The sequence below is a fragment of the Pieris brassicae genome, chromosome 6, assembly GCF_905147105.1.
Source record: "Pieris brassicae chromosome 6, ilPieBrab1.1, whole genome shotgun sequence".
NCBI classification, from domain to species: Eukaryota; Metazoa; Arthropoda; class Insecta; order Lepidoptera; family Pieridae; genus Pieris; species Pieris brassicae.
In genome coordinates, this window is record NC_059670.1 from 2,735,869 (window position 1) to 2,751,373 (window position 15,505).

The 15,505-nt window shown below is 35.1% G+C and overlaps 1 protein-coding gene across 2 annotated transcripts in view; it reads right to left on the minus strand.

Annotated features, from left to right (window-relative positions):
* Window positions 1–15,505, minus strand: part of LOC123710745 (phosphatidylinositol 4-kinase beta) — a 42,769-nt gene that overhangs the window by 3,885 nt on the left and 23,379 nt on the right. The window contains exons 1-6 of one of the 2 annotated variants that reach the window (XM_045662890.1): window positions 9,616–10,057; window positions 8,625–9,516; window positions 2,714–2,914; window positions 1,581–1,847; window positions 888–1,058; window positions 132–221 (exon numbers count right to left, since the gene is read on the minus strand). In XM_045662890.1, the coding sequence (XP_045518846.1) occupies window positions 132–221; window positions 888–1,058; window positions 1,581–1,847; window positions 2,714–2,914; window positions 8,625–9,516; window positions 9,616–9,692 (1,698 nt within the window). In that variant the 5' untranslated portion in view covers window positions 9,693–10,057. Of the gene's footprint in view, window positions 1–131; window positions 222–887; window positions 1,059–1,580; window positions 1,848–2,713; window positions 2,915–8,624; window positions 9,517–9,615; window positions 10,058–15,505 lie in introns of those variants that run through there. The other variant, XM_045662889.1, reaches the window with a different exon arrangement.

Here is a 15,505-nt window from a genome sequence, read left to right on the forward strand (position 1 = left end):
GTATTGAGTACCCAAGTCCTTTTATTAATCTGCGTATCCACAAGTAACTCCCATCCACAGTTAGGATAACGTAAAAATAGAACTATAGAACACAGTTGCGTTACAATATTAAATTTGATTGAATTATTCACCTTAACAATGCACCCAAGAAGTCTCCAGCCCGCCAAGTAGCCGTATGGAGACGAAGATCGCATTCTAGCTAATTTGCTCTCCCAAGATTCCTGTAAATACAAACAAATTATTTACACACAAATAGTTATTTATTGAATAAAGGTTATCACATCATAGTACTATACTAGATCAACGGTATATGTTACAAACTCTTTCATCTAAAATGTATGACAATTTAGGTAAATATAAATGTAACAAATTAAAAAAAATACATATATACAAGACAAAATAAGAATAATTATGTACCAGAAAAACAGCGGATTAGGTTCGAGATAGACACTTTAAAACCGTTCAGCCCATACCGAATATATATATATACATATATATATACCACAGCTCGGGATAAGTACTGTTTAATCCGTTAAAATCGCGGAGAATGCAAATGCGAGGTTCCTGAACTTCTATATTTAACTAAATTAAAAAAAGACCGCGGACCATGGAAATAGGTTAGGAGATTTAATGTGTGTTAAAATTTCTCAACACACACACACACACATATATATATAGAAACATAAAGACAGAAGTCTAGTTCGTAAGAAGAGAAGAGTTCTCCGTAAGGAATACATAACAGTAATTAATAAGTTATATTAAGAATTACAAGTAATTTATTTTACTAGTACTATAACGTGACGTACGCAAAGCTGTGGTATGACAAAGAGAGAAGAGAAAGAAAGAAAGAAAGAGGCTTCCTTTATGATAAGAATGACTTCACAGACCTTAAGGGCCACAGCTGACGGATCAGCAGGGTCATGTTTGAAGGTATTCGGCGGTGCAGCAGCAGTCGCGTCAGCCAAACGACGCCTCACCTCACCAGCACCCACGGCCATTGATTCACGGGATCCGCATGAGGAGGTGGACTGTATGGACGTCACTGATAACACTGACAGCTGGAACAAATTCAGGGCTTTAGATTTAGTCTTTTGACCAGATAAATTATTTTGTTCATTACTTTTTTTAATAAATTTGATGTTTGGTACAAACTTAACCAAACAAGGTTACTTTTTAACCAACGGCTATTGACCATGTATTGACGTAGATTTAAGTGTATAATTTCACCGAGTCACTGGGTCATATCCGGATCGAAGGACCAAGTATGGTCTGGTATTACTAAAATAATAAATGGTCATTCGAATACTATTTCGAAACAGAGTTTAATTATTGTGATCAAATTAATAGGAATATTATTTGTTATAGCTTTCTCTATAATGTAATAACATAGCTTATATAATAAATGGTTGTCATTAAATGGCATTAGAGTAAATCTCAACGTATTAGGATTTTCATGAAATATATTTTATGCAACTTGTGTTGAGGAAAGTGTGGTCCAAGATTGCGATATAGTTATTTTTAGAATTAAAACAAACGGTATATTTCAGTATTGTGAACATTTAGTTAAAATGCCTTAATACCTGGGAGACACAATCAGGCGCGGGTGCTCTCGTATGATACTGAGTGCTTAGTTCGTCATCATCATGGCTCCAGCAATCGCTATTATCGACGTCATCCATCGCCGAGTACATCGAAAGCGCTGGCCACTCTGGCACTAAATTCTCTTCACTTTTCGTGTGACGTATGGGTGGCGAGTGGGGGGCAGGTGGTGCGGGTGGTAAAAGGCGAGGGGGCAGTGGCTCGTGGCCCTCCGTCTCGAGAACTTCTACGTACATTATGTAGGGTGCCTAGAAATTAAAGCAAACGAACTTTATTAATTTACTGCTTCTATGATTAAACTAGTCTTGTCTAGATAATGGACAAGTGCCCATAACCGTCAATCATGCAAACAAGTGAATGTAAAGAGAGGTATGTAACCGTATCAAGTAGTACATGCCTACCCTTTGGGAAAAAAGATGTGAATATATAAATAAAACAGTTTTCTCTATTGAAAGAAAACAATATTTTTACCGGATTAAAGCTAATTATATTATTATAAACTTATAATTATTTACATAATTTTAAATTTAAACTTTTCCGACGTTTCGGGGAAATAAATACAGATAATACAACTTTCTCTACAGCTGTGATACTTTTGACATTAAATACCTTTTGTCTTCAGTCACCCGTGACCACGCACGCTGTAAAGCACGCGAAACGTCGGAAAAATTTAAAATTATGTAAATAATTATAAGTTTATAATAATACAAATAGCTTTAATCCGGTTAAAAAATTGTTTTCTTTCAATGTGTAAAAACTACGTTAACCAGAGACAATACTAGTGTTCTCTATCTCTAGACATCTTTAGACAGAATTTGAATTTGAACACATAATATCGAATGAAATACAATTTGACTATAATTTGAGACCTGTTAATATTGTGTACATTTCAGGTTTCTAAGTTATAATAGTACATCTAGTAAATTATAACAGAAATAAATGTCCTACCAAAAAAAACAAGTAAAAAATATTTCGATTATTTTAATTTATTATTGTTTTTGCCATCCCCTATTATCAGTCACACAGTTTTATTCGATGGCCTTTACTACGTCTCTTGAGAACTAAAACTATTATATTGATCTACGTTGAATAACAATGTAGAACCAGTCAGTACCTTATCCTTGCTGTTAAGCACTGCTGCGGCATGAGGCGGTATCCTAAGCACGCAGTGTGGCTTCTTATGTAGTGGAAGCCAAACCCTGGCTGGTAGGTTAAGATCGAGAGTGGCTAGTTCAGCGCGAAGTCTCCCATTCCTTCTCTCTTTGTCCGCTACGCTTGCGAGACGACGACCTATGTTTGTCAGGGCCGTCAGGAACTGAAAAAAAAAATTATAACACTTTTATAATACAGTATTACGTCCGTCGATTTAACGACAAAATACCTAAAGCGTTGAAATCAATTGGCTTTGGTTGGTTTAGCTTGTCTTCCATACAATGATACACGCTACATAGCATTACACCCTATCAATAACAATTAAGTAATAAAGTACTTTTTAAGTGGCTAAAATTAGTAAAAAACTGCGCAGCTGTACGTTCTTTTGTCGCTTTATTATCCTAAACTCGACTGTCGGCATCATTCATACGAACTTTCTAAGAAATTCGTTCTTTTGTTTACAAATTGGGATTGCTTGCACGTGTAGATTGCTGTTGACCATGACTAATAAGTAGGAGTCTTGGATTATCTATACGTTTTTCTTCTCTCCATTAAACGACAACTCTCTATAGCGTCATAATATGCACAAACCCTTCAGTGTGTCATCATATTGACTTTAGACTGTATTTTCAAATTGTGGCAGCGTTACACTTAAAACTGTATTGTTCCTTGGATTTTTTTTCAATAAACCGTAAAAGAACTTGTACGAAATAAAACTATAATGTATGGCATTTATGCCTTACTCAGGTGATATGATGCACCGGCATAAATAATAACTTTTTTAATGTAATAGGAGGCAAACGGGCAGGAGACGCACCTGGTGTTAAGTGATACCGCCGCCCATGGACACTCACATTGCCAGAAGGCTCGCAAGTGCCTTGCCTTGCTTTCAAGAATTGACACGTTCTTTTCTTGAAGGACCCTAAGTCGAATTGGTTCGGAAATACTTCAGTGGGCAGCTGGTATTGTTATTATAAAAATTATATACTTATTATTATAAGCATATTATGACTCCATATCATTACACCAGTTCCCCGTACAATATAATGTATGCAATTTCAGCGTATTTCGCGCTATTTGTTTGCCAAATATTTTGTCACATTAAAATGAATTGACGTATGCGGAGATGAGAAAACATATCAATGCTTTTTTTGAATTTGAATCACCATAGAACGTGGAAAGATTACAAAAACCAAATCTATTTTTAATCAACCCTGAACATTAACTTTACGCGAATTCAACGGGAATTTTTGAGGCTTACAAATATTTCGTCACGTTTCACTTTACAGCTTCCGTGGTCTGCGTAGGTTGAATTATTATTTATGTATTTAATACATAAGATATACGATTCAATGAATATTCGCAGACCGAAATCAAAGGTGACGCAATGTTCAAATTAGCTGACCTCAACAATCAACAACTGTTTCGTGGGAAAAGTGGAAAGCGTGGGTTCGCCTCTGAGAACATCATCAAATATATTTTAAATAACTCGTTTGGTTTTTAAGTAAAACTAAATACTTCAAAAAATTGTACAACTTTTATTCGGCTAGCCGCGCAATTTCGTCCGAATTCTTGATTATTATTTATATAGAATACACATAGCGCTTCTATTTTGTATTTATTAAATGTATGTTACTCTGTGTATGTTTTTAGTTCTCATAAAGGTTGGTGGACTCAGTTTCCGCTCTTGTGCGTAAAATCCTGGCTAACTTAGCCAGCTTCCAGAAGCACAGAAGTCTCCTGGACACGTCACAGGCTTCACAGAGCGACCTCACCGCTCCGAGGATTTCTGTACAATTTCATTTCTCATAATTGTTTAAAAGATTTTTAAATTAGTTATTTGGTTAATATTTGTTTTGCTTGTGTCTATGAATACTAATACATTTTTTACGTGCGCGATCCAATTTTCTGAATCTAAACGTTGAGGTTTTAAAGATTTAAGGTAGACCTTAATTAATGTCACAACGATATTTTCAAGATTAAATAACTGTTCTTCCGCATCCGATTTCAATAATACTACGACTCGTTATAGTAACCGATTGGTATTTAAGAGCGCGCGGGCGTTAGTCGTGTCTTGCTTGTTATTAAAAGCTCAGTACATATAATTCTAAGGTCAAATCTTCATTGCTAAGTTGCATTATTTGATAACACCAAGGTGAACACGGTAACAGACTAAATCAGTTTGTGATCTCATAGTATGAGATTAACCGGAACAATCGTTTCGTAAAATTGTTTGGGCATTGTTTCACCCATGCAATCTTGAAAATAGTATAAGTTGATATAATAAATATAATATGCCAGCATTTTCTGTTATGGTAATAAAATATTTTGAATTATTAAATAACTCAGCCAGTAGTAGTCTGAGGTCGTAGGTTCGATCCCCGTGTGTACCCCAAGGCAATTTCTATATTGCCATTTAACATTCGCTTTAACGGTGTAGAAAACATTGTGGATCGGGTTGGCTTACACCCGAAAAGTCGACAGCATATGTACGCACAGAAGGCTAGTCACCCACTTGCTGATTAGGTTGATTAAATGATCATGAAACAGACGTATGAAGTCCAGACTTGCGCCACCGATTTATTTTTATATACCATTCCAATAGTTTAAAACTACGTGCAAAACGGTAAGGCTGTTAAATATTCTAGTTATCTACGATTCACTTTGATAACAGAAAATTACTTTTAGAAGTTGAATTACTAGGCGTGCAATTATTATTATCAAGGTAATTGATTAATGTGTACATACGCCACTGTTTTTTTATTATATTGACGTCAATAATCAACGATTACAGTATTTCCTTATACAACACAACTAGAAAAAGTGAAGGATTTCAATAAATTTATCGTTTATTTTTTTGTTTATACCATTTCTCAGCACTGTTCAGTTATTTTTACATACTCCTATTTTTGCACATCATTGTTGGTACGTAAAATTTAAGTCCTTAGTTAAATACATATAAAAACCTCCGAATTAACAATAACATAAATTTTTTTACCAAAACAGTCTACCACGAGTTTGAGTAAAACATCTGTACGAAAAATGTTACAAATGTATTGTCCATAAAAGTATTAACCATACAAACGTCATCCGCCATACATATTTGAGTTATGCCAAGTGTCCTAATTAAGACTATAAACGGAATGACGTATCATTTCAACGGAAGTGGATTAATAACAATGATTAGAGGAATATGCTGTGATTAACACTGCATAATACTGGTATCATTCTACGGTCTGCAATACAGAGCGTATATCAAATCCATGTATATAAAATATTGTAAAAACTATTTCAAAAGAGTAAATTTGAAAATCTTTCTCCTTCACATGAAACCTTTTGGAAGTGGCAACTAGTTTAATTTCATTAACATTTTTACTTGTAATTTTAACAATAAATGATTTGACTTTGACTTTTATATGTCAAGTTTTTATATAAATGATTTTTAACCGTCAGATTTATGTATCTGTTACGTAATCATTTGTGTTCTCTAATAGAGAAGTAGGTGATCAGCCTTCTGTGCTTGACGTCAACCTTTAGGGTCTAAGGAATTCCTCACGATGTTTTCCTTCACCGAGCAACTAATAGCGATCCGATATCGAGTTATATTTTGTATTTCCACACAATTGTGGTGTCAAGCTTTGAAATTAGTATTGTTTATTTTTTAACAGTTATAGGTCTGGTAGAATCATTGTCTGGCGAAATCTGTTCTAATATACGAACGTTGGAGTGCACCGAATTGTTAGCGAATATAGAAACACATACTACATATTGAAATCGAGATAAATTTGAAATTAAATTATGAATAATGTTGATATAAAAATAAGTAAATGAAACACAGAAAACGCTTAACGTTAGACGAGGCCATGCTCGTCTCTTTATAGTTTCACCTTTTCCAAAATACTGTATAGTACAATTGTAAAGCCCATGTTTAAATTTCGTGTTCTGTGAATGTACATTTCAACGACTATTCAATGCTTAAATGAATCTATTGATTTGCTTAAATCAATAGATGCATTTATGTAAGGGGAAAATCCCGGGGAATCCCCACAAGCGAGGCTTTGTTATTGAACGATAGCCCTTACCACTAAAGCTTGAATAAATATAAGCGAGTGCTAGTTCAGCGTTCGGTGGCGGTTTTATTAAGAAAAGAGAAATGTAAGGTAATTTCCAAAGGCACAATGAGGCGTTGCTATGTGGTAAGTTTTGTATATACTGATATATCACGTATGATTAAGACCTTGAGCACTGGGGAATCGGGTTCGATCCCGGTCTGAGCGCAAATATTGATTTAGGTAATCGGATAAAAACCGCCTTAGTGCATAAATAGTTTTTTTTACTAATACCAAGGAGGTTTCATTCAAACCAGGTTGAATATGAATATAACTATTATGGCGTAGTATTTAAAGTTAGCAATTTCTATTCCTAAGTGATAACATAATTTTGCAACAGATAAAGATTTCAGAGTAAAGCACGTCTAACGAATAAGAATTAGAAAAGGTATTACGTAAATACTGTAGAATAAGTAATATATTTATCCTCGGAACAGTGAGGTCGCTCCGCGAAGCCTGTCATATGCCCGGGAGACTTCTGAGCTTCTGGAAGGAGTTAGACTGGCGAAATTAGCCAGGACTTAACGCACAACGGACCAATTACGAGTCTAAGTGCGGAAAATGAGTCCATTTTACCTTAAGTAATACATTTCATGTAATAAAAATTGTGCGTTATTTTATTTATCATATAGTTCTTATTGATGGTGATCAGTGAGGGTCTCTTAACTACAATTTTCTTACTGTAGGAGAATAGCTGCGCAGATAGAAAAGTTACTGTAATACAAACGAGAAAACATTGATTCTTGAATTGAGTAGATTGGTATATTTTATACGTTTAAAAGTAAATTTGTATAGCAATACTTTACACTAATTCGAAGTACTACTATACACTAATGTATAGGAAATATTTCCTTTCGTTTCGACTATATTTGCCGTTTTTTGACATCCTACATAGAAACTCCAGCGGGTAGCATTGGGATTCTGCCTGCTAAGAGTGACCTGAAATCTCAGTTATACTGTTGCTAACTTTCTGTTGCAGATCGTATCTCGGACACTTAACTATCAAGTGGAGTGCAGATGCTGTCTTTTCATCACACACGCACAGTGCTTTTTAATATATGTATTCAGAAAACGGACCTCTGTTTAGACTTGTATTAATACCTAATAATGTTAGAAAATAAATTAACGTTATTTTACCAAAAACTTTTTACAGTGTAGGCGATACCCCAGAGGTCAACGACTATGACAACTATGTCTAGTGAAATCGAATGCCTCACCCAGTTTCGGTGTGACTGAGTTTATGACCTAATTTTTGATAGAGTTTTATATTTCATAATTAGTTCAGGTATACACGCAAGCTTTTGTTTTGAAATGTTTTGTCCTTATCACTCTCGTGTTAAAAATGAAACTGCAAGTGACCTACCTATTGTTTCCGTTAAGAATTTATTCTATTTTAATAAACTCGCTTTTTATTATAATTACTATTGCTTTATCAATCGAAAGATATCATTATCACTCACGTCTATTAAGTGATCTCATTTAGATAATGATAATTAACTAATCTGTATGTTGTTTCAATTAATTTGTAAACAAATACTTCAAAACCATCTGATTCCAAATTTAGGGAGGAATGTTACAATGTAAATCTAAATAAATGGTTTACATATGAAAACAGGGTAATAACATTTTGATTATTTGTTCAGCAATTACTGGCCGTTGTAATAAATAATTTGTATTCGAGATGTAAAAAGTCAAATATTTTGTGATAAGTTGCGGCATTAAGTTTTCAAACTGTCTAGACTAAACTCTCACTCTCAAACTCACCTGTGTTTGCGGCGCGAGACGCGGCGCTCCACACGAACATTGTTCCCCGCAAAGGCATCCGTTATCGAACGCCCGGCCAGACGCCAAATCCCCTAAATGTCTTCCAGATGGTGTTGCCAGCCTCAACGCCGAGGCGTCCGATTGCGATCTATGGTGGCCTCTCCTCGCAGCCGGCCGTATCTCCTCAGCAAGTATCGAATCCCTTAGCTTCGTCGCTCTAGACCTCTTGACGTCACCTCCGAAAGCGGTCAACAGCCACGCGAGTCGAAGCGAAAAGTCAGCACTTTGTTTACACCGATACACTAAATACGGCCGCAGTAGTTCAGCGACCTCCCCTAACTCAATGTACATCGTCGCTAGTTGCGGTAGATAGAAGTCGACGTCTTCGTGAGGGAACGAGAACAGTTTGTTGGCTAGGTAGGTTTGCACACCCGGCTCTTTCGAGTTAAAGAGATATGATATCGCCATACTCATGTCGAAGAGTTTACTTTCGAATAGCCGCAGGAGAAAGTCTTTGTGGTTGGCCGTGTCGATTGCGGACACGGTTGCCGGTGTCTCGACGGCTGTATCAGGTGGATCGGGTGGTTTGTCTGTGTCTTCTGGATTGCCGGAATCGAGGCTTTCTCGCGATCTGGCTGCGGCGGGGGTCGGTCTCTCCTCATCGTTTCCATCGGGGGGTGTGTGAATGCCTGAGTCATCGGATCCGGCGGGGATTTCAGGCGGGAGGGCGAGACGGGGTGCAATACGGACAATGTCCCCCTGAAAGCGGGCGGGCCCGCCCTCCGGCGACGTCGGTGTCATGTCCTCTGGTATCCGTTGGAGAACGGAATCCAGAGACCTGTTTCTCTGATGGCCGCATCCTGCCGGCGGCCCACTCGCGCCCGTCACATGCCTACGGACAAAATAAAACAATTTTAATCACATTATCACCACAAACACTTCACACTTCGTTCACGTAACTCAATGAACACTCTAAATTACTGATATGTACCTATATTTACTATCAAGACTCTTATAGAAAGGGTCTTCATAATGACGTATACCGACAACAATAATCTTTTTCACCATTTGTGTTTTTAATTTTTATCACACGTCCGAAACAATCGCTAATTGTGGATTAATCATGTTAATACACGCGCATGATAACAGATGCCCGCGTACTCTAAGCACTTAGAACACGCGAAGTACGTAATCGAATAAATAAAGCCAAATATCGCGAACGTCCGAGCCGTATCGAGTCGTCCGTCTCGAACGCGAGCGTACAGTAAACTAATTTACGCAACAAAACAGACACGCAGCGTCGCATACCACTGAATAAGGATCACCTCGATTACAAACTGCAACTAAACAAAGCCAAAGTACAAATAAACAAATTATTAAGGCATTATAAATTGTAGGCCTCCTTTGCACTTGCATAACCACGTAGACAATTTCCACACTCCAAGAAAACGTTCATATAATTTAATGTATATTTGAGTAAATTGTACATAGCCTTGGACATACTTGCTCAATTTGAACGAATGTTAATTTGTTAAGCATATCACGTAGCAATGAATTTTTTCTCAGCTGTGCAACGGCTGTGCTGTCATGTATGGACATGGATTTCATACCACGAGATCGTATAAGGACTAATAAATTGACATTCATCGATTGAACTTGCAAATCGTTCTAAAACGGCTGAATAGTATTTATGTAATGAATATTAAAATATACAAAATATACTGTTAACTGATTGTATCAAATCCCTCACGTACGATACAAAATCAAAATATAATTTATAACAACAAAGAAGGGTATAGAAGGGAAGAAATTACTCTACACCATTATTCTTAATTTCCATTTTGTTTTACAAGACACTTGTATGTTGCAACAAATACAACAATCTTCATATGAGAATTAAGACGATATATAATAATAGATGGCAATGTTTTGATCTATTCCCAGCTTGTTTACGGCAGACATGACATAAGATTGAAGAAAGCACGGAGAAAGCGGCCAACGACCTCAAATAATTTCAACGAGTACACTATCAAAGTATGTTTCTTGACCCGACTGAACTTAATGGCCTAGGGGAAGAATTTAGGATGAGTTAACCGTCTATGAAACAAAGTGCTGTTTATATTTAGAACTTTATCGAGCGGGCATATGTTCTTCCTATGCACAGATGTGCTGATGACGAACTAACGGCAATAATACAAACTGGTTAGTCATCAATTAAACGTGAACAATTTGTCAACTTAAGATTTCAGAGGAAATACATTTTGACCTCATGCCTTATTAATTATAATAAGGCCAATCGATAATTATTAAGATCAGAAAAGTACTTCTATATTGCATCGTTTCCATGTGACTGATAGTTTTGTATGAATCGCAATGCTCAAAATATTTAAGAGAAAACGGAAATTTACATTACATACATATTTATAAATACATATTTTTTTTATATATAACTGATATATCAATGTTGAAACTAGAGTGAAGGGTACTATGAGTTGTGCAAGAAACGTCGGTTTTCATATCCTGTTAAATCAAATATTTGTCGTAAACGTAAGAAATGCACATACAACTTTCTAGAACATTCAAAGAACCTACTTTGCATTTATAATTTAGTTCGAATTGCGTTGAATTTTATTAATAATTAAAGATATATTTCTCTACTCGGTATTCAGATGAAACGACACAACTTTAACTATAAACTTGTACAATTAAACATACGTTTTTTTTTATTTCTGATGATCATATCAAATTCTTAATAAAATGTAAAACCAATTGCACCTATATTCAAATTAACTGCATCGCGTTTTACGTGTGGAATTTACACCTAAATATGAGATCAGTAAATTAGTTTTTTTCTCAAAGACTAAAACAATTACAAGTACCACAAAACATAAACTAAGCTACACAATGGCGTATCAAAAAAGACTTATAAGAAGTCGTGACTAAGTAAAAAAAGTTTCATTAGCGTTAATACAGTCATATACAACCTTCACTTTGCGTGCCAAACAATAATATTCGCCAATTTCATATACATAATGCGAACGAAAATTATGACTCTTATCAAATTAATAGAAATAATTAAATTACAATTCCAGACCATACAACAAAGGACAGCGGTCAAGACAAAATTAGTAGTTATATTAGTAACAAATGTATGGAAATTATATTTTGACGACATCTGTGAGTATATCAAATCATACCATGTTTTTCCGTTGAAAATTAATTTTGAAGAAACTACGAGCAATAGCAACTGCCAGTGAGCTACGCGCTAGGTACGAGCTGATACATTTCATATCTGAAGGGCTTTCTAACTTATTGCAATTTTAAATTATTAAAGCAAACACACATATACTAAATATACGTCAAATCGCAGTCAAGACCCAATTTCCTATATAAAATAGAATATACCTCTAATATATACGACTTTAATAACTTTAAGCAGACGCATGCTCGCGCAGTAATCACATAATCATAAAACTATTAACATTTTTATTTCATTTTAAATATTGTCAAATATAAATTCGAAACAATAGTGTGCTATGAATGATTTGGCCCTTACAAAAACATTGTCATGAATCGTCACGAAAATGAATTGACTACAATGGATTACATTCAATGAATTGGCTCAGTAAACGATAACAGATGGCATGTTGATTTCAATTAGATAGTTTAAGCAGGGGCTACCAATGGGGGTTATAAAGTTTTATAATAAATAAATCATAATTTATATAAAAATAACTGGTACACATCCTTACACTAAATCGTGCTGCTACAAACGGGCCTTGTAAACATGATTTTATCTTATCCATATTGTTTACGAACGACAAATCGATTATATAGAACGTATATCATAAATTATCTTTAAAAAAATGCATTACCTACAGAACAATGTTATATAATATATTGTTGATAATATAGCTTTACAGAAATATTTAAATTAATATTGGTTAGTACAAACGAGATGCAATAATATACATAATAAGCAACCACTACTGCATTTTATTATAGCAAGGTATGAACACGGTGCAAGCGCCTGATCTTACGAAGGGACAAATCGACTTTAACGGCAAAAGCCGTTTAGTAATGAACGACAATTTTCTAATTGAATATTTAACGTTTACATATAAACCGAACTCAATTAATGTAAATGCATATTTAATTATAAATTTGACGCCTAAGACGAACATAGTTTAGCGCTAATTGTCTCTAAAAATTCTGATTTAACTCAATCACAATTCAAAATAAAAATTACCAAAAAACAAATGAAGAGAACTCTCGAAATTTTTAATATGTTGTGTTTGATTTTACATAAATAATTAAATACAAAAACACGAATTTATTACATTATTTTTTACAATTAGATGTTTTAACAATACTCAGCCAGAAATAAATCATGTTGAGAGATAACAATTCGATATTATTTAAGTTGTTCTTTGTATCATTTCGCTGTTAATCAGACATAATATGCGTATTTTTCGTGCATTACAGCAGTCGAGTGGTCAGCTAGAAACTGCGGGAGTCTCACAATTTTTTTACGAATCTTCTTATTGGCGGTAACGGAAGAATGACGACGTCAAGGTGAGAAAATGCTCTTTGAACAGAACAATTTCATCAACAAAAGCGCAAGTCCGGTATTTGTATTTATTGTATACTAGCTGCCTCCGCTAACTTAGTTTCGCCTTAATATGATTTTTGTACTTAGCCAACCTTCTTAGTAGCTCAAACCAACTTATGAAACGTTTTACTATGCTACCCCATAGACTGTTCGCTTTTCAGGAATAAAAACGTAAATACTCAATAGAACTAATTGTTTTCGATATTATTATACTGTTCCTTGGAAGGAATTCCAGAAAACCCTTCCTTTGAGTCCAAATTATAAATAAAATAAAAAAAATACTCGATCTAATCCAGCCATCTTCGAGCTCAGCCACATATTTTGAGATTATTTTTTATTTACATAGATAAATATGTATTATATCTTGCCTACGCGTGCTGCTACACTTAAGATTTATTTAGGCGAATAGCCCTGTCAGTATGTACTGGATCGAGTCTCAGTCTAGACTCCAGTCCCTAGACACATTTCGTGGAACATTTGAACAAACATACGTATCTGACGTCAACAATGAAACAATGGTTGTTTGATTGGATTGAGGTGGCTTTCCACGTGTACAAGAAAAACAATATGTTGAAAATTTCTCATGCATTAGAATTATTTTTTTAGTGAAAGTAGAGCGTAATATCGCTGTGTGAGCAGTCGGAAGTAAATGTATTTTGTATATAATATTCCAATAAATATGATGAGTTTATTTGTTTTTAATTGATGTGAGACAAAAATTCTTAATTAGAAACTAACAATAAAATTCGTCATCAACCATACATCAATACTAATAATTCGAATTTACCTCAGGTTTCAATGGATAAACTGTGCGTTATATTAGAGATTTCTGTGTTTTAAACTGTCCTACGTCATACAAATACATGTGTAAATAAACATCGTAAATGCGTCATACAACAAAAACTATATTATTTGTGTACTTCAGCATAAAAAGTAGTTTCCCACATAGCGTTGCGGTTCATGAGCCCGGCTTTGTCCTACAATGAGAGCCGGCCCTAACCATATAATAGGAAGTGATTATTACATAAAACAAAAACCTCGACAAGACGCCTTCCGCAATGCATGTGCGCGTGCGTTGATTTACAAATTCCCTTTGCTATTTACTAAATTATATGGAAAGCATTTAATTTTTAAGAATTGTTATTGTATAGTTTAGACCAATACAAAACACTGGGTCCATCAATAGTTATGTATATAAGTTTTATTACAGTGTATTTCCCAAACATAATGTTATTTAATTAATATTTTTGACACACACAGTGTTTACAATATTCTTAAAAAAAAGCAATGGCGCTACAACCTATTTTAGGTCTGGGCCTCAGATTTCTGTATGTGTTTCATGATCATTTGTAAATCGAGTAGGCAAGTAGGTGATCAGCCTTTTGTGCCTGACATACGCCGTCGACTTTTTTGGGTCTAAGGCAAGCCGGTTTCCTCACGATGTTTTCACCGTTTGAGCTAATGTTAAAAGCGCACATAGAAAGAAAATCCATTGGTGCACAGCCGGGGATCGAACCTACAACCTCAGAGATTAGAGTCGCACGGTTTAGCCACTAGGCCAACCCTGCTCTTAACCTACATAAAAATAAGAATAACCAAAATTGATAAATAGAAAATTAAAACAACTATGGCAGTGTACCCTTTAGCTGACAGCATTTCCTTGCAGTATTGTGATACGTTTACGTTGAGCGAGGAAATCACCAGCTCTGGGGTTACCAGTGCTACCTACCAGGCGGCAACTTAAATCTTTAATTAGCGCCTGTGCACATGAACCCAACGGCCCAAGAGTATCTACTCCAAAGGGAACATTATCAAAGTTGGATGGTAGATAGATAGATATTTGAGACGTTTTTTAATGGAGAATTGAGTTATTTAACTCTAATTATAAGCTTTAGGCGTGTGAGATCGTCAATACTAATACATAATACCAAATTGTATTAAATGTAACATAGCTACAGATATAAAAACTTTATAAATAAAGTGTAAAATATAACAATTGAGCTATAAAACATAAAATATCTTATCCACCAGCTAGCCACTAATGAATGAAATTGCCAAATCTACTTTCTAAGGCCAAGATACAACGGAATACGTAAATTCAGTGATCGCAACGGAAACAACCCAATGACGATGACCTTGTGTTACGTAGTACGAATTATGACGGATCGCAATATTTCCATTATAAATACTCCTTTATAGCAGCAGGCTAATCTAAAATGAAAACCACGATAGGCACTGGTTCCAGTTTGCCAGCACTGGCAAAAAATGC